The 25,171-nt window shown below is 34.3% G+C and overlaps 1 protein-coding gene across 1 annotated transcript in view; it reads left to right on the forward strand.

The window, feature by feature from the left end:
• LOC134855131 (dynein axonemal heavy chain 7-like) overlaps nt 1-24,906 on the forward strand; it is a 366,992-nt gene extending 342,086 nt beyond the window's left edge. Inside the window, 7 exon segments of the mRNA XM_063871543.1 lie at nt 15,917-16,054; nt 18,403-18,575; nt 19,035-19,095; nt 19,185-19,337; nt 20,029-20,166; nt 23,243-23,386; nt 23,800-24,906. Of these exon segments, the coding sequence (XP_063727613.1) occupies nt 15,917-16,054; nt 18,403-18,575; nt 19,035-19,095; nt 19,185-19,337; nt 20,029-20,166; nt 23,243-23,386; nt 23,800-24,006 (1,014 nt within the window). The 3' untranslated portion in view covers nt 24,007-24,906.
• Nucleotides 24,907-25,171: the final 265 nt, after the last annotated feature.

Consider the following 25,171-nt stretch of genomic DNA (forward strand, 5'->3'; position numbering starts at 1 on the left):
CAAAACGTTCACCAGAAACAACTTTGCAGACCATAATTATAATTACACACATCCATCAAAAACAAATTATCAACCACGAAAAAATTTTAGTAATTATACAAGATCTCGAAACTGGGATAACCCAATGGCACCACCTAATTCAGTAAATTTCCAAACAAATTTACATCCTCCACAGGATCGTAGTGAAAACTATCCATTTTTTCAACAAAATAAAAATAAAAAACAAACATCTTATCAAATGGATTACTTATCCTCAGATGATGATTTCTTACAACCAGATATATTTACACCCTATAATCAAGAATATCGTGGACAAGGAATACAGAAACCACATACATATAATAGAATTTTTTCTCCACAACCAATAGATACACAAAACCAACAACCAATTCAACAACAAAACCCAATTAATACACAATCTTTTCAACCAATTCAGCAACAAAACCCAATGATTGCAAACTCGTACCAACCAGCACAAATGCAAAATGAAATACCACTCCCATATTATCTTCAACAACACGAAATAACAAGAAATCAACTTTCAAATTTTTCTCAAATGCCAAATGCAGCAGAATCATTACAAATGACGATGAATCCATACCTTATGGGTGGATCATCAATAACATCAAATAAACCTTTAATGGTATTCACAGGAACAGACCCTGAATATTCTGTAGAAGACTATTTAAATGCAGTCACAGCAAATTTGATTTTAAATATAGGACCTGAACCAATTAATACGCCACTACATCAAAACTGGATACATCGACGCACAGCGTTAATACAAACAACTCTAGATGGCGCAGCCCAAAAATGGTTTTCAGTATTGCCTATAGAAATAAAATCAAATTGGAAAAGGTTTACACAAGAATTTTCAAAAATGTTTGACTCCGAAAGAAACAAACAACAACAAAGAGTTTTATGTAATGAAATTCGCAGATTACCAAACGAAACCATCAAGCAATTAGCAGTACGAATCGAAACACTAGTTCGAAAAGCATATTCATTAAATACACATGACTATAAAAACACAGAGATGACAGAAATCTTAATGATGACCTTAACACCACAATTAAGGAAAATAGCAATAAAAAAGAGAGCATCCCATCCTTCGTCAATTCGAGAACCCGATTTAGATTTTCGAAAACCAGTAGACAAACTAGAACAAGCAGAAATCACAATGAAACTCGAAGAAACGGAAAATCTGAAATTACAATACGTTAACAGAATTGAAACAGCTTCCACAAATATAAACAATATACAGGAATCAGATACAGACCTCGTTGAAAAAATCACTGAAATACTCAATATTTACGAAAAACACCCAAACTTTAAAGGCAAACCATCTTTCAAAAAATGGTGTAATTATTGCCGACGATACGGACATAGTATTTCTGAATGTAGACAAAAACAGCAAGACAATCAAAATAAACCTCAAAAATATAAAGAACCAAATAAATCATTCTACCAATACATGAAAAAAGATCAAAATCTACCGAACAAAACAGTCTACAGCAACAACAGTTCAGGAAAACCACTCCCGAACAATACAAATTATACAAGAAATCAATCACCATATAACTCAAGTTATAGAGGAAGATCACCAGAACGAAGAAACACGCAAAATTCATCACAAAATCACTACAAAAGACCAAATAGTCGAAATAACTATTCCAGATCAAATTCAAATACACAACGATTTGTTTCTAGATCTAATTCCCAATCAAGAAATAATTACTACCCAAACAATCAATCACGAAATTCATCATACAATAGGAATAGAAACTACTCCAATAATCGGAATAGAAGTTATTCAAACAACCGAAACCAGAATTACCCGAACAATCAATCAAGGAATAACTCATATAATAGATCGAACTATAACAGACCAAACAATAATTACCAAAACAGATCGCGAAATAATTCACAAAATCGACACTCAAGTTATAATAATCGTTATAGAAATTATTCCCAATCACCACACCGGAATAATAATAACTATAATAATTCTAATAATCGCCACAGAAGTAGTACACCTAAACATCAAAGACATATTAATCAAGTACAATCTAATCCAGAAACAACATCAGACCCTCCAGGTATTGATGACACAGTAACTGATACGTTACAACTCAATCAAATAAACTGTGAATCATCAGATTCAGAAAGCGATGCAGAAAACACTCTCTCCATCAATATGATAAAAGTCGAAAATGACTATGAACCTGTTATATATGAACAACCTTTTTCACACACATATATGAGAATCAATCAGAACTCCTTCACAATTATTATATTGAACCCATCCATTCCACACCGACGACACAAAAAACTAATGAAATTAACACTACAAATCAACCCAATGAGAACGAAAAAACAAAATGCTTGAATACAAATCAAATCTATCAAAACATACAAAAAGAACAACCCAAAGAAAAAATTTGGACAATACCATTTCTTTTAGAAAGTCCAAGAAGCAAAGAATTTCAACCACCAGATCTTGAAATTGATTTTTTAATTGATTCAGGAGCAGAATCAAATATAATAAACATTCCCACATGGAATGAAATAAAAACCTTACACCCAAAGCTAACACCTCTTGAAACCTCCAGCAAACTAGCAACAGCACAAGGATCAACATTAATAAACTACGGAAAAATTCAATTATTTCTTCTCCCCACAAGAACAATGGAGCAAAACAAAATTTTAACCAAACCATTTAAACAAATATTCCATATCACTGATATTAAACACAATATCATTGGAATACCATTTATCTCTAAATATATACCAACAATCAACATCTTGAATAGTAAAATATTAATCAAAGATAAATATACAAAAACAAAAGACACATCCCTAACATTTTTTCAAAGATTAAATAAACAACCACCATTCTTTTCAAAATTCTATCCAATATATAACCAACAAAGAAAACACTTGAAACCACTATCAGGAAACATATACAATTTTTCAATAAAGCAAGTTCACCAATATGATAAAAAACAAAACAAACAAAAGTTTTATATGTCAGATTTTGAATTCAAACCTATTCATAAATTTTTCAAAATCACAATCTCCTTAATAAAATATTTGAAAAACTCGAATTCAGATATTATTTCCTTACATGTATACAACAATACACCTTACCAAGTAACATTACCTTTAGGACTTTTAGGCTATTGCAAAACCAACGCTACAATATCACCAATACACGAAAAAGCATATCGTGTAAATAATATACTCCAATTACTAGATATTTGCCAATCCACAATTCTTAATGAAGAATTATCTATAAATAGTATAATAAGTAACGAAAACAGAAATACGGATTATTTCACAAAAACCCCATATTTCAAACCTACATTCAACATAAGTAACTACACAGAGAGTCAACAGAAATTTTTAACAATGTTTAATTTCCAACATTCACAAATAACACAAGACGAATTTGAAAAACTAGCAAAACAGCTAATTAAATATTCATCAGTCTATGCAACATCCAAATTTGATGTTGGCAAAATCAGCTCATCACTACATCTCCCATTAAAACCAGACGCAGTTTTCAAAAAACAAAGAGCAAGTAAAGTACCAATTCACTTACACGATAAAGTGAACAGATTACTCGACATTTTAGAACAATACAACATTATATCACCAGTAAACAAAGAGGAACAACCAAAAGGCAACACATTTATCAACCCTGTTATCATTCTAGCCAAAGGAGAATCATTAAAAATTGTTCTCGATGCTAGATACCTCAACTCACTAATAGATGAATCAAAGTGTAATTGGCCCATTGAACCAATACAAGTTATTTTAACAAAAATAAACGGAAAATACTTTACCACCGCCGATATGAATAGTGCATATAATCAAATGCCATTAGATGAACAATCACGACGCTTAACACAATTTGTTATTGGAAACCAACAATACGAATTCAACCGCTTATTCTATGGAATATCCATAGGACCAGCAGCATTTTCAGCTTTTATGAGCAAAATTTTTCGACCACTAATACTCAAGAAAAATGCAATCACCTATTTAGACGATGTTTTTATGCAATCACAGATAAAAGAGGAAATGTTCAATGTTTTAGAACAATATCACCAAATACTTCAGAACGAAAATCTGAAGGCCGCCCCCGATAAATCACACTTCTTTTTGACAAAAGTTAAATTCTTAGGACATAATATAGAAAGAAAAACAATCACTCCATTGAAATCACGTATAGACGCTATTCAAAAACTCCAACCACCAACAAATAAAAAGAAAATCCAAGAATTCCTTGGAATGTTAAACTTTTTAAGCAAATATGTTTATAAAATGCAATTATATCTACGACCATTCTATAACATACTTAGACAACAAAATAATTATGAATGGAATACAGAACATCAAGCACGATTTGAAGAAATTAAAAAACTTCTAACTGAACAAATTTCAAACACAATTCCAGATTCAAATCAACCATTTTATGCAATGTGCGATGCTTCGAACTTTGGCATCGGCGCAGCATTATTACAATCACATAATAGTACAAATAAAATGAACCTCATATCAGCAAATTCTCGATTATTCACTCAAGCAGAGCTACGACTCTCAACTCTAATGAGAGAATGTACAGCCATAATATATACACTAACAGAATATGAATTTCTGATACTTGGATCAAAACATCCCACAGTTCTATTCACAGACCATAAACCAATCATCTTTCTTTTTACACAAAAGTCTAATCCAAACCACCGAGTTTATAGATTTCAACTCATTTTAATGAAATTCCCAAACTTACATATAGTTTGGACCGCAGGAAAAAATCTTGCATTACCAGACACCTTAAGTCGAAATACGCCACCTGAATTACTTACACGTAAAACCACAGTCGAAATACCCAAAAACATAAAATTCTACCTTGCAGAAATTGAAACATCACCCCGATTGGAATGCAAATATGCAGTAAAAACTGACGTTGAACAATCACAAATAAATAATTTACAACATTTCCCACTTTATTTAGATTGTCAAAATAATCACTATGAAGTTGATCTACTTGGAACATCAACTTTTAAACCAATCCCATATTCACAATGGATAAAAAATAACACCCAACAAAAAAGAATAAAACAACACCCGCCTAAAAAAGACCATTTTCCACTAATTGAAAAAGAAAATTTAACTGATAAAATAAACTTATCAGGACCACAAACAAACGATTCAAAATACACAATAAATCAAGTTTTTGACCTCCATGACCCACTTGACACAATACCCTTATCTAAATTAGAAATTGAAAACATTTTTCTCCCCCCAACAGAAACAATTACAATTTCAACACTGAAACAATATCAAAACCTTGACCCAGTAATTCGACAACTGAAATCATGGCACAAATATAAAACTAAACCTATCAAAGCAGATTCAACTATTCTAGGAAACAAAACACTCCTCCGATATTTTCGAAACTTCAATAATACAACAATTAACGAAAACACAGACCTTCTAGAATACAAACTAAATGAATCTACAGTTCCCTGTCTCCCTTTAAGTATGATTCTTATAGCTTTTAATATTTCACATACACAAAATATTAAAGGACACTCTGGATCAGAAAAAACATATTCAAATTTTGTACAAAACTTTTATTTCCCAAATGCACCAATTTGGATAAAAGTACTATGCAATGACTGTATAGTATGTCAACTAAATAAACCTTACCCAAATCAAAAACAAATAGCACAAAAACAAGATTTTAAAGGACAAAGTTTGTACTTTAATCATCGTATCTCATTTGATACGAAAGGACCAATTTCACCCTCATCCGAAGGAAACTCCTACAGTATGGTAATTGTTGACGCATTTACACATTATGAAGCACTTAACCCAGTACCACATTGTAACGCTTATTACGCTTACACAACACTCTATGAACACTGGATAGCAAAATTCGGACTACCAGAAATTTTAGTTACAGACAACGGTACAGAATTCATAAATAATGAAATCATCACACTATGTCATTTATATAACATTAAACACAAACCACGTTTATCTCACGCACCTTGGACAAACGGCTTAGTCGAAGGTATGAACCGTTCATTACAAGAATATCTCAGATGTATCATCAATGGAAATGATACAAGATATACCGAATGGTCAGCAGATGTAAAACTATTTCCCTTAGCATATAATTCACAAATCACGACAACTTTAGGAATGTCACCATATGAAATGGTTTTTAACCAAAAGCCACGCAAACCAATAATGTTTACAGCAAACTCTCATAAAAACGCACAAGGTTATTGTCAACCAAATAAAGACTCAATTTGTTATAACCTACCATTACATACACACGATGAAGATCATTTTCATCACCCACAAATTCTTAAATTAGCCTCCGGTACACACACCGAATGGATTTTAAACAGAGATAAAAAACACAATGAAATTTACCAAAAGGTAACAAAAAAGTTGTTACAAAGGCAAAATATTAATGAACAAATAAATTCACGCTTTACACCAGCCTCCGATTTAAAAATTGGAGCATTTGTTTTAATACCCAATTTTAATACTCAAAAAGGAATTTCAAAAAAGTTACAACCCCTTCGTAAAGGACCATACCAAATAATTGCAAAACCCACTGATGTCACATATAAAATCACCGACTCAGATAAAAAAGAAATCGTTCAACACCGAAATAACCTATTACCTTATTATCCAAAAGAATACGCACTCCGCGAACTAACTCAATTATATTCTTTTACAGGTTTAAAAGTTATTCAAAATGACCCACATACGGACAACATAACAAAGGAACAAAATGATATTCACCTCGGAAATCAAAATACAAAATCAAACACCACAAAAAACAATACAAAAAATCTCGATCAAAATACATCTCAAAAAGAAAGAAAAAATAGAAAAATGACAAAACAAATAATACCCCAAGAACAAATCGACAAATCAGAACATAGAGAGTCTTCACGACTTACAAATCAACCACGTAAAAATTATAAAGTATTCATCCCACAATCTAAAATATTAAAGAAAGTTGAATTTCAAAAACAACCTTAATTCTACATTTAATAATCTTTGCACCTCTGAAACATTTTACACTTTCAATTTTCAAGATAACATGCTGACAAACACGCAGCGATTCTAGTTCAAAATTAGCCAATAGGATTCATCCAATCCGTCACCTTCTATAACTTTAACACAAACCAACTAGACGAAAAATATTAAACTCCAGGCATATCTATAACTATAACTCTACGACCTCCAGGTCAAAAATAAGCAAACCACTCCAACTTGACAACTAAAATAAATATCACCATAATATCATAACCCTCCCTTATCTAATAAACCAAAGATCAACAATATTTCCCCAACTCAGACCTGAAATATCCCCCAAACAAATATGTTAAATTAGCCTAAAGTAAAAGAACGACCATTTTATTTAGCCTAAAGTATAAAAATATCAAAAATACCCCAGATCATTTGACAAATGAAAATAAAGACAAAGAAGACCTCCCGATCACCATAAAAATTGCCCCCAACAATTTTTTACAAAACTCAACCCACTTGTCAAAAAACTAATAAATAATCCGACCACACTTGAAAATTGCCCCAAACAACAAAAAATATTCGATCACGAAGCCATTTCTTAAATGCTCTTCTATCAAACAGTCACTAAAATTATCACAAACCTCAAACAATTTTTTACGATACTTGAAACTTTCATAATATTTCTTTTTGATATCCTTGAATCTTTTCTAATACTCTTAATCATTTTTGTAATATTTTTTTAATTTTCTACACTATATTCGAACTATTTCTCCAACTTTCAAAAACCCTTGATTATATCCACAGGTACGATTTATAAAACTTGTCAAAATGATACGAACTATTTTCAGTAGAACTGATATTTTTCTACTATTTGTAATTTTCATAACATTTCTATCATCCCTCATTTTGACCATATGCAAATGTATAAAGAAAGCAATCATCACATTCGCTCTAGCAACAATCCTCCTAATTCTTTTCTTAGAAGAATACTATAATAAACATTAACTTTTTCACTAAAAGAATAGACCAAAAAGCTATCAAAAATTGCTACCCAAAAGTCACAAAGTCAGTCTTCACCGACATCATCCCAAGATAACCCAACAACACCTTCAACTACCCATAATCCTCAAACATCTACACGAATTTCCTTTCAAGATAACCCATACACTTTTGAAGAACGACACGCTCGTTTATCAGAACCACTAGAACCAGTTCAACGACAAGCACCTCTAAGCGAACCAACATATAACTTATACCCAACACTACCACAAGAATTAAGTAGAATAAGAAATCCTAGTCAAAACCAAAATACAGTCGAAATAAATAGACAAATTATACATCCTCGACGAAACAGAAATTTTCAAACTCCCCGAGTTCATTTTGACATACCTCAATCCCCATCACAAAACACTCCAGAAAACCCCATTGGTACATTACCAGAAACCCCTACGCTTCTTTCACAACGTAGCACCTCAAGCCTACCATCAGATTACTTAGGTTCAACACCAACATCTGAACAAATACGTGAAAATCCCTTTAACCCCCCAAACCAGGCATCACGACTACCATATTGGACAACACATTCATTTACACAAGGTGAATTAAATTTAGTCAATGATCCAATAGATATTTCTACGGATACAACAACATCCTCATCACTACCAGAAACATTATCACTACCATCAACACCATCAATAAGCCAGATTTCACCACCACCTTTTAACTTAAATTTTCCAAATAATCTCGACGCCAGATATCGAGAACAATCATCAACAAATATCCCTTTAAGACTAGATTGGAATACATTTACAGCCCCTCCACCATTATTTGGACAACATCTAGAAAGTAATCGCCTTCACAACTGGGCACTTAATAGATTACAATACTGACAAGACATTCACGACGATATCCGTGATCACAATATCCAAATACTCCAACAAAACAGTTTACAATTAAAGTTTGAAATCACAGTTAAATTAAACAACATTACTCAACATCCCTACCCATTAAACCCACCAAACATAACAGCCCAATCACTACCACCACCATTTATAACCACTGAAGTAATATATAAATACGACAGATATACCAAAAAGACAATTGGTTACATCACATTTTATAACCCATACTCAGGATTATCATACACATTAATTATCATACAAATTATTAATTTTTCTCCAACTCCTTTTTCTAGTAATCTCAAATCAAAACATAAACCCTTCTCCCCGCACAGGACCCCAAGATTTATTAGTAACACATTACGATTGTGAAGAAAACGAACAAAAAACACTACACAAGTATGCAATAAATCAAGTATCACAGTGCGAAACAGAACCCCAAGCCATAGAAACTAAAAAATGTAATAGCAACACTTTATTCAAAAGCCCGAGCAACTACAATTATAGGATATAAATTCACAGCAACATTTTCTGAAAAGAAAGTACATTGTTCACAAGTCTCAAACGGAAATAAAAACCGACTTGACCATGAATCATTCTACCAGAGTAATATAGAACGACTTTTACATCTCAATCCCGAAGATTGTAGAAACGAGTTACTCCGACTAAACATCACAAAAAATAAAAACACAGATAGAAATTTAGTATATTTCCAAGTTTTTTCAGATTCTGTACATCAAGCAGAACTTGAAAGATATCAAGGACATATAAAATTAGATGAAAAATACCCATACAACGGCGCACAAGGACGATTAACCTATGACATGCACGATAAACACTGGATACCACACATTGGTATAAATGACCCATCAAACTGCAAAGCAGACACAAAAAATAAAGGATACCAAGAAATAATGTTTTTCGATTGGAAAATACAACTCGAAAAAATACAACTCACACGAGATTTATCAGACAACACAATGATTTATCAAGGAATTAGATTACCTTGTAAAAACGACCAAGGTTATTGCGACCCTACAACCAGAACACAAGCAACAATTGTTTGGTTCCCCGAAGACACATGTACAACATTTCAAGTAGCAAAAATACACGCTCGTATGATAAAATTTCACGAAAAATATTTTATACAATCAATACCATATGAACAAGTAAATCCATTACGAAAAATAAGTTCTAATTTTCGAAACATTCATAATATAGAAAATAAATTAACACGTTTTCAAATATATCAAGAAACAGAACTTGCATGTAAATACAGAAACCCACTTCACAAAACACAATACTCTGAAATATTAGTTGAATACGAAAATGGATTCGACATGACCACTGGAAAAATAAAAGTCGACCCATACGCCACAAGTCATCCCCTAAACGAAGGAACATCATATATACCAGTTAATTTTCAAAAGAATACAGGTCAACCTGGTGGACATTTAAAGCCCCAAGACGATCACAGCACACGTTTACAAGAACTATCACTAATGAATAGTACATATTTTGGTAATATCCACTATGATATTCACTTAGATATGAAACTAGACTACACGATTAGCCGAATTTTTCAAGAAATGTCACTCTCCGAATTAGAAACATTGCACCAACTATGCGAATTAGAAAGAACACAAATATTACAATCACTTGCACTAGCAGTATTAAAAATACCCTACGCAGGATATTTACTATCAGGAAATAGATCAAATTTTTTAGACTATGAAGGAAACATCTTATGGTTTTATACTTGTACTAAAAAAGTATCACCACTATACGTTTTTGAAGATAAACGATGCTATAAAAGAATCCCTATCTTTTATAAGAATAAAGTACATTTCGTTGACACACTTTCACGAAGAACCTATTTCTGGGATACCGCAGTTCCATGTGGATCAGAAAATAGCCACAACGTAGTACAACTAAACCCTGATGAAGATAAATATTACCTTCTCACCCCATATCCCACATTAATGCAATCACTCAAAAAATTTTCACCAGAAAGCATTCGCGCTATCGCTCGAAACCCAAATATAGACTTACAATCAATAGGAATATACTCAAAATCAGATTTTCAACATCACATTAGAACACAACAATTCCAGGAATTATTAACACAAATGGACACAATACAAAGACAATCAATTGACCAAAACTTACGCAAACTTGCAGAAACCGCAGGATTTGCAGACATCTATACGCAAGACTATAGCGGATATTTTAAGGACATTAAAGATTATATGTATATCTAAACCGTGAAAAATACCGTCCCCAAGATATATCACCTATCAATATTTTTAGCTTTGTTACACTTAAGAATGAAATTCTTGATTTTCTAGGATGGCCCTACTACATCTTAGAAAAACTGACTATTTTATACGCAATGTTTAACTTTATTGGATTTCTTTTTTCACTCTTAAAAGGAATCTATAACACATGTGCTATACACACACAAGTCAATAGACAAGCAAGTGTAGCACGCATACTATTTGCAGGATTTTTTGGAATAATTTCTACATTTATAAACAAAATTCTTTTAGACGCACAAATAAAAGAATATAACACAAAAATAGCAACAAGACAGAACACATACGACGAAGAACATAACAATGCAGACACAACACCAACAGCACCACAGTTACCACCCCTACCACATAACCATCCATTATCCCTAGTCCCACGTAATTTTCGAAATTTAGCCATAACACATAATAATTTTAGACCAACCATATCACAAAGTCCCATCCAACATATAATGCCACACCACTCACAAGATGAAAATACTTATGAACAAATTATAGAACAACCCCATACCACCGCTTTTCAGTCTCAAAATAATATTTTTTTTAGCCCACGATGAGCCGACAACTTGGATCCCTACACCGATCAAATTCCCACCCAACCAACCTCACCACTCCAATCCCAATAATACCACTTTTTGCTTTTCCGCCACCCGATTTCCCATCCAGTAATGTAACATCCGGCATGAATTCCGATACTAATTCACACATCTCAGTTTTATACTCCATCTCACAACTCAATAACCCGAATATTGAAACCCCCGATGAATTTGCCGACTCTGAACCATCTCCATCAAATAATTTTCACACCAATTCCTTAAATTTTTCCCAACCCCCTTTTCAACCCATACTACGAAATAACCCTGACCCAACCAATTCTACACCCTCTTATGCTTCCCAAGTCACTCCAACCTACTCCTCACTTCACTCAGACCAATCATCTCATTCTCCAGACACCCCCCGAATCTCCCCAGAACTAGATAATTTCATTACCCTACAACAACAACCCTATCACCTTGACACCCCAACCATAAACCAAATCTCATCCACAATAGATTCATCCAACCCTCCTACCCCTACACCCTCTTCAATTTATACTGAATCATTAGCACCATCATCCACAACTACTGAATCTTCACTCAGCACTAATAGAGCTTACCGCACTTTTAAAAGGAAGTTCCCCAACCATCCTTTCCCAACGAAACCAGGAACAGCCCGTGAATATATCAACCATCCACAACACACTAACACAAAAGAATTTTTAGCTATCACCTTACCCTCATTTCCACAATACACCTTAAACACCCCTCATGACACTAACGAGACACGTAACTTTGTAGACGAATACGTTTTAATGCCTACCCTTCCTTGGACCTCATATTATCATTTTACAAATCCCCTTTGCTTACCTTTATCTAACACTCATATCGATATAGAACGAAATAAGGACATGCTATATCGACTCACTACAACACTAACACCTAGACAATTTACTTACATTGGATATAAAAAATCACTAAAAACACACACTGCACCCCGAGCTAATGAATATACACTAGAATATTACGATCATAACATCATCAGAACTAACCAAGATCAATTCTTAGACGACGATCGCTTCGCTAACCCACAAATCACCGAGAAATTTTTCATTAAAACACCATATGTATTTACACTAAATATCTTCGATCGCAAGTTTGACCACATTATTTCAGAAGCACTAACAGACACGCAAGCCTACGAAAGTTTTAAAGAACGCTTCCAAATATTTTCACTAACCTTTCATTTCCTTGCACCACATGAAAGAGATTTGCACTGCTCACACGATATTATGTTGCGCACTAAACAAACACACACATATACTTATTATCGTTTCATCCAAAATCACTTTGACCTACACACTCCCTCCAGACAACCACACCATCGTTTTCAATTCATCAATTCCAAATACACCTCACCATTCTTTCTTAACTTCACATATTGCATTAAAGATACTAACCTTCATGGTATTCTTCGAAATTATGATCCCATAACCCAAATGTATATCTTTTGTCCCATCACCAAGACCTTCAACGCAGAAGAATCCCGACCCTTCCTCATCCCACACGAGTTTGTACAACCTATAGAAATCCCCATTTTAGAATTCATCCATAACACTAAATTCAACCACAAATTATATAATCTAATCCAAAACACACCTTATGAATTTGCAGTTGGCACTGAAGAACTAACCACCATTAAGGCACTTCAATTGCTTTGGCCACTGCTTCAAACTAAAAATATCATCCGCATCTTAGCCAAATTACTAACAACTTCAGATCTCATCCACGACATCTTCCCCCACGGTTTCTTCCCCAACGACTAACAGGTAAGTATGAATTATACATATTACTAACTAATTTAAATATTAGAAACTCACCATTCTTTATCCATGTTTTCTTTAGAATTTTAGCCTTCATCCTAGATCATCTGAAAAATTCACAAAAGAAAAATAAAAAATAGCAAACTTCTTCAAAACTGTTTAAAACCCTATTAAATTTTTGCACCAACAATTAAATAAATATAATACCAATGCAGTAAATTAATTTATAAGTTTTTCCCCCACAAGCAGTAAATCTAATAATGATGAAAATTTGTAACTTAATTTTCCCCCAACAACTAGCAGTAAAGATAAAATTCTATGTAGTAAATTAATAAGAAGCAAATACAGTACTAACCTTTTGCTATTTTCATTCACTCGCACAAGAATTCTATCCAAACTCGCACAGCTCGCCCACGAAGAATTGTTTAAAATAATGAATTTCAGTTTCAAGCTTTCACACTCGATAACTCTAACACAAGATAACACGTTTCAAACTTTCCTTTAACCCGGTTGGAAAGGAATTATATACTAAACAAAACTAACCAATGCAGCTTACTAAACACCACAACACATAGCATAACAGCATGACTAAGAAAAGGAAACCAACGGTACCCAAACCGGATTAACCCAGTTTAAAACTGGATAATTTATTCTTTTGAAGACTATTATAAAGTCTAAGAAAGAAATAATAAAACACAAAAAAGTCGAAAGACAAACCCATACCACAAACAATTTGATTTTGAAAAAAGGACACAACCAACAAAACATAAGAAAAACCACAACAAACCCAACATAAAACGTTGTCACATAACAGGACCTCTCACAAAAACCGCATGCAATCATACTCCCACTCCTGGCCTAACCCACCAGGAAGTACGTCCTGAGCATGCTCTATAGCCGGCCTAACCCACCGCGCTACATCCACGCTTTGTGACCATACTCCTATTTTTAATAAGAGCTACTCAAGGGTGAGTAACTCTTCAAAATAACTGAACTAAAACAAAAAGTTTTTGTGAAAACAACTAACTAAAATCATAATTAAAAAATATTAAACTAATAAAAGTTTTATAAAAGTGTAAATTACATTATGCAATACATAGATCAGAATACAACACCAAGGACGAACATCCAAAGACAAAACGACCCTACTACACTCGAGAAAGAATGGCCAACTACAATCAATATATCGCCCACAATCACAACTCAAAGGATTTAGAGTACGACTTGACTTCGCAGAAAAGGACTTCATTGAACTAGACCAATGACCACCTCGATGTTCAAGTATACGTACAGATCCGAGTAACCAGGCATCCCCTCCACGCACAATCTCCACGCCATTCCCAGACAAGGTCAAACACAAAGAAGTTCTCACCAATGAAACAGAAAAACCTGACATAGCCAACCATTCTGAAATCAGATTTGAGTTTGTTGCGAAAACCCAGTCGTTGTCTTGAGAAGACACAACGATTGAATCTGGGACTTCTCTAATAAGAAAACCCAGAAGAAATAAGATGTTCGCCAAATACCAACGTCCATCATCCATCTTTTGAATTGCAGAAAGACTATTCTAAAAAACTCTGTAAAACCCGGATGGGTGGAACCTGATCTAAACTACATTTTATGATTGGATAAATTAGATATTTTATCAATGTAAAGTATTTAATATTAACCAATCATGATCCATCTAACTAACAATCCACTTATTTGTAAGTGCTGAAATTACTTGTAATTTCAGCACCAGAGAGATTTGAATTTAACTTAGAAATTAGTTGAACTCTCCCGAGTACTTCAGCAGCCGCAATAAACCAGTATACCCTAGATCTATTGAGCCTAGCAGAGACTAGTTAAACAACCTGAGACTAGTTATTATAAGAGTAAGATTAGGATCGGTATTAGACTAAGAAGTTGCACGAATCTATCCGGCCGAAAATAAGATAGCGTGACGAGCAGACGGTGTACCCTATCCGAAATTACTCTATGAGTTATAACCATCGGTCCTAACTCAGAACTATTTCTGACCGTTTACCAAATAACTGTTCTTCAATTTCATTCGAGTTTCATGTATGTTTAATTAGAAGATTTTTTTTTTCGAAAAACTGTAGAACAACCGATGCCAGAAAAATTCTCCCTCAACAAAATTCAATTTCTGAAATAACCTCAAAAACCTCAAAACTCCCAAAAAAATTATTTTCTGAAAAAATAAATTTTTTGGTTTTCGTTAGAAAAAAGCTTGAGTATCAATTTTTAATAATAATTTGAGGAGTACGTATTCGTTTCAGTATGACCTCTACCTGGAGTATATTAAGAACCTACCAACCAATCAGTCGCCAGAAGTGTTTGGGATGCACGCCAACGCGGACATCACTAAGGAACAACAGGAGACTCAAATGCTGTTCAACAACATACTCAAAACACAGGTCGGACATCATATGACTGATAGGGGAGGGGGTGAAAAGTTTTGGGTCTTGCCCTTTATAGCCCCAGCAAAAGAGTTTTTGCGTTTTATAAGACTTTCTTTTCAGTAAACTTTTTGATACTAAAATCAACTTCAGTTTAGAATGTATATTGTTAAATTTCATTTGATTTCGCAAGTTTGCATGCATTTTGTCAACATGGTTTCTGAGAAGTCAAAACGTCCAGAATTGTCAGGAATTAGTTCCAGAAAGGACGCACATTGTAGGCAATGACCAGTAGGAAGTGCCGACCCCTCCATCATAAATCTAGCTCCAATACGATTTGAATCACAGTGTGCGTGTTGCGCAACAAAAGTTTTTTGAAAAGGTTTTTATAGACGCTGATGAGTCTTATGATATATGTTTTACTATTCCAATGATTAAATTTAGAGCATTTTGAAGTTGAGTCATGTGAAATTTTATATAGTTTGTATACATATAGATCCAGACATTACTTGTGCCTGTAGAAAATAACAGTATCTGTTAATCGGTGATACGCCTCTAACTATTGCCCATCGAAGTTAGTTTTAAAACTCAATTCAAAATATACGAAAGTGAAGTTTTTTTGAAAACTATTAAAATTGCAACTTTGATGGCAAAAACGAGTGGTAGTTTGTTTTCTTTTGATTTATAAAAAAAGTTCTTTAAAATCAATACCATATTCAGAATACGAAAAAATAGAAAATTTGCAATTATGTTCAAAAATTTAACCCCAAACAGATTTCAACAAGAAACGCGTTTTCAACAAAACTGGCTGCGCAAAAATTCGTTAATGACAGCAAAACATAACAGGCTTTAAATCGTAACAAGACTCCTCGTATCAGGGCGAAGCCCTGAATGTTCCGACTGCCTTTTAAGGTCTATGAAGCAGTGATAACATGAAAAAATTAAATAAAAAAAAGAAAAAAAATGAAGTTTTTTGTAAAAATCATCCCCCCGCACGCCATATAAAGTACAAAGTGATAAAGTTCGCTTCTAGTAGCAAATCAATCATGGAAAATAAGCTTCTTTCAACCAATTTGGAACGATTTCTAAGACGGATTAAATCTCGCTTACGCGTTAATTACGCGAAATATATCGCGCGTTAATTGTCTTGAAATGGCAATCTTTCAACCCCCATAACTTTACAAAAATTGATCACAGGTGAAATATTTTTTCAAATTTAAGCTCAGAACAACAATACCTTTTGAATGATATAAAAAAATTCCGTCAAAAATGGCTAGTTAAAAAGTCGAAATTTGTCTGAAGAAAAAAACCCACCCCGAGCATAAATATTCCGTTACTTTCGTATCGAAAGTCGGAACAACAAGCGGCAACTCGTGAAAAGGCTTTTTCAGTAGCCTGTTATGATTTTTTACCTGCTACAAATTGTGAAAAATTTTAATGCCAAAAAAGTCTGCCACAAAGCGTACCTACAAAAACTTTTGGGATTTACCTAGACAAAACGAAGGAACTTTATGAAAAAAAGGTTTTGATATCTCAAAAACTACAAAAATTAAAGAAAAGTTATTGTAAATAAAAACGCACGCAAATATTAAGACACATGATATTCTGAATTAATTTGAGAAGTCATTGGGCATTAGATTAGGTTAATCTAGAAAAAAAAGAAGACGAAACCTGTTTGGAGATATCATTGCGTTGTTTGTTTTTATGGAACTCTGCCCAAACCTTCATTATGAAAATGGGTTTTTTGCTCAAATTCTTCAATCAGGATTAAGCAAAAGCAAATCACCAAGTTTTGATAATAATTTGGATCTTGTTTACTACCCCTCCTTGCAAAAAGGGGGGATTTGTTACAGGATACAAAATTCGTACATGTTTCTCAAAAATTGATTTTTTCTTAAAAGGGAGGATTCGTTAAAAAGTGCCATGGAAAAGGGGGGATAGGAAACGACATGCATTATTTTTCTTGAAAAATTTGAGGGACAATCCTAAAAATTCCATTAAGCATAAAGCATTATCTTTACATTTATCTGCCACTCTAGACCGTGAGGCGACAACTCGTAAAAGGTGAAAATTTGCAACAGGCGACAATTCGTAACAGTAGATTAAGCAGGGAACACTCATTCACGCGCAGTATTCCTCTCGAGACAGGCAACTCTACTCCATGTGGAGCCGGATGTAAGCACAGCGGATCGAAGCGGAACAAGCGTATTCTACTTGACGATGCCTTGCTACGAGTTGTCGCCTGTTACGAATTGTCGCCTGTTACGAATTGTTGCCCTACCGCTTTAGTTCACTCAAAATGAGTAGAATTGCATGTCAGCTTTTTGAGATAACGATAACTTAGTAATTTAAATGAGTTCTTACAGGCTCGTTCTGGATCGAGAGGCAAACAGAAAACACCGGATCAAGTTATAAATGAAGTTGCCTCAGACATTCTGGGAAAACTGCCCCCCAACTTCGACACTGAATCTACTCTGAAGAGTTACCCCACTGATTATAATCAGAGTATGAACACAGTATTGGTCCAGGAAATGGTCAGGTACTTCATATTTTCTTAGATATTTGGTCCTAAAAGAAAACAAAAAAGCAGTAACCGAAAAAACGAAAAAAAAAATCTACTTCAATATTTTCTCCTTTAAACAGACATGAACTTTTTCAAACTTACTATTTTGTTTTATGAGTCCGGATTGGAAAGGTAACGTTTTTTTCCTATGAGTTAGGATTTTATACCATATTGCATAATTTTCGAGCTTATTTTGACCCAAATTTGATGCTTGTTGGCTTCTTGAAATTTCAATCAAAATGTTTTAATCAGATTGTTTCAAGTCTAAATTTATCAGAAATGAGGGAGTTTGCATGCTGTTGGGGCCTACATACAGTATATTAAAGGCAATATGATAATTTTTAGTACGAGTAAAACACAATTTTGTGGCAAAACCTTTCCTTAAAACTGGATCAAAATTTCAAAAATTAGAGAAGTTTCAGTTTCAACGTTTAGGTTCAACGTGTTGCTGATTGTGATCCGAACAAGTCTGCTTAATATTCAAAAAGCAATAAAGGTCAGTGCATATTTCGCTCCTCTTAAAATCAGTGGCACATTTTGCCCTCATTTATTTTGATTTAATTTTTGTTTTCAACTTCTTTCCAGGGTCTGGTGGTGATGTCGAGTGACCTTGAGGAGGTGTTCCAGAGCATGTTGAGTGGCAAGATCCCCCGTATGTGGATGGAAAAGTCCTACCCCTCCCTGAAGCCTCTCGGAGGGTACGTGGCAGACTTCTGCGCCAGACTCAGCTTCTTGGAGGTAGGTGGAAACAATCAGATCGTTTAATAATTCTAGAACTTCTCAAATACCTCTCCCCCCACCCACAAGTTTTGTCATGCTCCTCCTTATCCCTAACTGACCTGATTTGAATTTTTTGGCAATCAAAAAATTACTCGTCGCTCAGCTGAATAGGGAAAACTGCCGTTGAGTACCGTATGAAAGCATATAAAAACATTGATTTTGAGCTTCGAACCACAAAAAACTAGTCCCCTCGCTACAATATATGTAGGGAAAGTATCCACATGTCAATCGAAAGGTCGGTAGTCGTTGGTCCATTTTTAACCGGGCCCGTTGTCTGAGGTAAAGCAATAATTAGCAGTCCAGAAAAACAACCAAATACATTGAATGCAGATCAAAGCCAGAGTCAAAACGGTTGTTTTCCGCTTTTCCGTAAGCCTCAGAACAATTCGAGTGTTGGACCTTTTCCTCGTGGAAAAATGATTCTAAATTAATTATTTTTACACCGCAATCTATTTGAATGACTTTTTCGCAATCTATTTGAATGACCTTTTCGCAATCTATTTGAATGACTTTTTCGCAATCTATTTGAATGAACTTTTCGCAATCTATTTGAATGACCTTATGTTTGAGAAAACTGGAGTGCTCCTGTAGAACTTCACCTAATCTCTCTTTTTCGGAAACTGAAGTGTTTTTTTTCTGTCTACTACAGGATTGGTGTGAGAACGGCCCCCCAGTGACGTTTTGGATCTCCCGATTCTACTTCACTCAGGCCTTCTTAACAGGGGTGCAGCAGAACTACGCCCGCAAATACACCATCCCAATTGACCACCTCATATTCGACTTCGAGGTAAGTGATGGGAGCATTTTGAATTATTCAGTCCAAAAATCATCTTTTAAGTTTTTTGAAAAGTATATCAAATTTCTTGTTTTCGACAGGTTGATAATAATTACTATTAAACAAAATCGGAATTTCATTTTTGAACTTAAGCTGATTTAGCCTGCGCCAATAAAAGAAAAGACCTTTCGGAAGCAATTGCCTGAGTATTTATGCTTGGTAGTTTTTTATTTAGAACAGTTTGGACCTTCTAGTTAATCTTTTTGACAAACTTTTTTGAAACCATCTGAAAGATATTGATGTCATGACCAAAAATTGGTATGAATACAATTTCATTATCGAAATTATGCCATCTTCAGACTACTGCGCTCAGAGTTTTGCGATCGAAACAAAGTTAGCCGTTTGCTGTGCTAGTAGCGCTGAAGTTTCCGACCACAATGGTAAAACAACTAAAAGAAAAAGTGTTTGTTTTTTCAAGTTGTCATTAGGAGGCCAAACTGTGTTTTTTGTGAAACGTAAGCAGATTCCACAAGAGGCTGAAAACAGATTTGAGGGATCCACAACATTGTTTTTTGATATATTTCTGTTGCTTTGGATTCCACGAACAAATAGCTAAACTACGGCTGTATCGCTCAAATTTTGCGGTATCTGCAATGAAGTTTGCATAAAACGGAACCGTTTTGGGTTCCTTAAACAAATAATAAAATATGTGTACAGTAAAATTACGATGTCGTAGAATCCAAAATTGCTATCGGAATCCGCAAATTGTAAGCGGAATCCGCAATTTTGAGCGGATTGCGCCTAAATTGGCGAAATCTATTATGCTTGCGGAATCCGCTTACATTTGCGGAACCCGGATCAACTGGCTGTATTCGCTCGTTGCTGAATCCGCGACAAAAAAATGTGCCGATGAAATTTACGTTGCAGTTGTTTGTGCGCAGAATCCACGAAAATTTTGTAAATGGAAACCACTTACATTTTGGAAGACATTTGAGGACTTTAAACTGGATTTCAGTAACCTATAGACACAAAAATGTTCGCCTATCCAGTGTATTCTGTGATGCGATGAGAAGATCTGAATGAAAACTCAGAACTTAGGCGTACTCGATAGTTATATGAAATTAGGCATATATGAAAACTTTGTTTGAAACAATGAAAACAACTAACATGTAACAAAAACTCAGTTTTTTTGAACTTCTTGCAGAATTTTCAAGCTAAAATTTCCACAAGCTCACAACCAGAACGTTTCAACCAAGGTCTGTTTCGATTATGTTGCAAACAAAAACTTTCGCGATCAAAATGTTTTTGAGTTTTTACTTAACAGGCTCTTTTTTTTTAAAGTTTTGCTCACTAATTGATACTTTAGCTTGGAAAATTTTATTCATAGAAAAGTTCAAAAATGGAAAACTTAATTCAGCGCTGTATTTTGTGATAAGTTCATGGTAATGGTTATATTTAGTAAATCTTTGAAAATAAAAAAATTTTCTGGGTGCCAAAAAAACTCGTTTGAAAAATCTGAGTTTAGGCCTGTTTTCTAGCGAATAAGGTGAGCGAACAGCTTTTTTGTTTTTTAACCACAAACAATTACCCCAAATTACTATCGTTTTGTCTGGGATGATTTTTCATAATAAATACCTTCAGCTTGATTTGAGCGATATTTAAACATTTTCGAAAAGTTGTCCCAGTGTTGCGTCTATTTTCGAGTAAATAAAGCAAGCAAGAAGGCTTAATAGAAAAGGATAAACCATAAAATTTTAATTTTTTCCAGTAAAAATGTTTTTCCGCAATTTTCGTGAGGGCAATTTTGGAATTTAAAAAATGAAAATTTCAAAACAAATTCAGCGAAAAAATGTGAAAAGAAAACCTTAAGTTTTTTAAATTTGATTTTTTCGCCATCATGTTAGAACCCAGAGCGTTGCTCGCTTTGCCTTTTTTGATTGAACTGTCAAATAGGTCTAAACTTTAGGTTTTCGTCGTAATATTTTTTCACACCACGCACAAAAATTAAACTAATTTGAAAAATGAATGAACAAAAAATTTTTATATGTAATTTTCTTAGGAATAAAATCGGAACAATCTGTGCTACTTGCACATCAGTCGGCTATACTTGTTACGGCATGCAATGTATGGATAGGCGTTATATCACAAGTACATTGTGATATACTTTAAAAGAGTTAGTAACAAAAAAGGCGAAGTCCTCGTCTCAGATAGCCTAAATGTATACCTAAATAACAATACGTAGTCTGAATATCCATGACTTGACAAAATAGATTATAGGTTAATTACCTTTTTTGGCGCTTATGGAATTAAATTCTTTCAATTGAATAAAATTTTGTCTTATTTTGCTTATTGTAAGTCAAAAGTTGTGAAAACAAAGAACATCCGAGCACAAATATGTACCAGCAGAAGTTTCGATTAGACAATGCAGTCGCAAGAAGCTGCTAAAACCGAGCTGTTTTATAATAACGGCACCGCTCGTATACGGCCTCCTTATTTTTTTTTACAGAATCCATTTAATTGTCTAAAAAACTGAACTTTTTCAAAAAAAAAAGCTGTCAACTTTTTCACCACACGCAATATCAACTACAAAGTGATTTTCTCATCATCTAGCTGCGTGTTATTTGAAACGATTAATTGTCTCAATTCAGTTTGCAAGGAATCATTTCGTCACATACACTACACGCTGCAAATGTCGAAATTGGTCTGAAAAAAATGCATCTCAATCGTAGCTCAGTTTTTTCCCTTGAGATATTTTTTTCTGAATTTTCAGAGTGTGCAGCGTATGTGACGAAATAATTATGGATTGAGGCAAATTGATAGTTTGAAATAACTTGCCGCTAGATGATAAAAATATCACTTGTAGTTGACATTTATCACTTGTAGTTGACAAAGTTGACAAAAAAGAAAAAAAAAACTTTTGAAAACGTTCAGTTTTTTTATTAAGTGGATTCTTTAAGAAAACCGTCAGGACGCCCTGAAGAGTAGTCCGAAAAACCAAAGTTTTTCCCTGCTATGAGCAGCGCCGGATACGACTCCTTGCGACTGAATTGTTTAATCGAAAGTTCTGCTTGTACTTACTTTTTTCTAGGTGATGGACGACAAGGAGTACAAACAGCCCCCCTCAGACGGGGCCTATGTGAGGGGTCTGTTCATGGAGGGGGCCAGGTGGGACAGGAAGACAAAACGGATCAATGAGTCACACTCCAAACAACTGCATGACGTCATGCCTGTAGTAAGTATATAGTTCTGGTAGACCTAATATTACGTCAGATAATACATAATATTGGCCAAAATAGGTTCATCAAGAAAATTACGCAATTCAAGGTAGAGAAAAATGGCTAGTTAAAAGTCGAAATTTGTCTGAAGAAAAAAAACCCACCCCGAGCGCAAATATTCCGTTACTTTCGTATCGAAAGTCGGAACAACAAACTTTGAACAAGATCCTTATTGAAACGTACCCAGTTTTGGTCGACTCAATTTTGGTCTTAATCAAAACAAACTTCTAGCACGGTCGACACATACTCGAAGTCGGTCGAGACAGTCAAAACATCTGACTTGGGTTTTTCGTTTTTTCCCCGTTTTTTAAACGTTTCTTGAGTATGCTGAAAGCATATGAATTAAAACCAAAAATTATATTTTTCTTAGATCCAGTTGAAACCAATCAAACGAGACCAGTTAGAAGACAGACTAGTCTACGATGCGCCAGTGTACAAGACAAGTGAGAGAAGGGGGACATTGTCAACTACTGGACATTCGACCAACTTCGTGCTCGATATGAGACTCCCGACTGACAAACCCCCTCAGCACTGGGTCCAACAGGGCGTGGCACTATTGTGTCAACTGGATAACTAAGAGAAAGTTAAAGGAAAAAACTGTGGATGAGGAATCATTGCAGGAGAAAAATGACATAGAAAATATCCGGGAACAAACACAACGGTGTACAGCCGAAATCATCCCAGTCAAAGTATTTTCATTAAAAAAAATCATCTCAGAAAGCTAAAAGAAAGCATTTTGATTAAAAATAATCAATATCATTTGCCTGATTTCATTATTCGAAAGTTTTGAGTCGACGAAAATCGACAATGATGAAAACGAATCTTACCTTCTGATTTATGTAATCATCTATAATCAATAGCTGACTTATTTGTATCCTAATTAGTTTAATGGGGGGAGGGGAGTGTATTTGACAGGTTTATTGCATTTTAACTACACCACGAAAGAAAAAAGCTTATTACGTATGCGAATAAAAAAAATTTACAATCAAAGAAATAAAGTTTGCTCTCTTGCCGCCGCTCCGTGTTTAAAAAGCTGAAAATCGCGGATTTAGGGAGAGAGGGGAACGTCTTTTTATTGTTTTGTGAAAGCTCGGAGATTGTTTTTAGTCAACCTTGAAAATCGAGAAAAATCCCAATGCCTCGAGAAAATCCTAGATCATGTTGAGTTTTTAAATTTAAAAATAGAATCAAGAAAAAACTTGACGAGTAAACTTGATGGCGCAGTAATTTTTGTTGACAAATTGCAAATAAATTCAGTTTTTAATAATTCGTTACTCTAAATAAAAAAAATGTTTACATGCATAGATACATCTGGCATGGATCGCTGCAACATCTTTCGGCTCTTTTTCCTTTTCCCCCCACCTGCAAAATTTTAAATGTAAATTTGTTGACCATATTGTCCGATTGTAATCAACATTTACATACGGACTAATAAGGCCACGACAAACATATTTGGTCTCCATACACAACCTGGTAAAACCACTCGTTACACTAATATATTGAAGCTCGTGTGAGGTGGGGAGGGGGGGGGGAGGAAAAAGAGCCTATCTTTCATTTTACGTTGAATTTGCTTTTCTTGCGTGTATTGTTGTTTTGATGTATCAGAATGAGGCTCTTTTTCCTTTTCCCTCAGAACTCTTATTTGTCAAAAAAAATTACCTCAAATTATAAAGCTATAGTGTCCCGACTGACATGGGGTAAAATTGAGAAAAGTTTTTGAGAGATACGAGGTGATCAAGGCA

Source organism: Symsagittifera roscoffensis, chromosome 10 (assembly GCF_963678635.1).
Source record: "Symsagittifera roscoffensis chromosome 10, txSymRosc1.1, whole genome shotgun sequence".
NCBI classification, from domain to species: Eukaryota; Metazoa; Xenacoelomorpha; order Acoela; family Convolutidae; genus Symsagittifera; species Symsagittifera roscoffensis.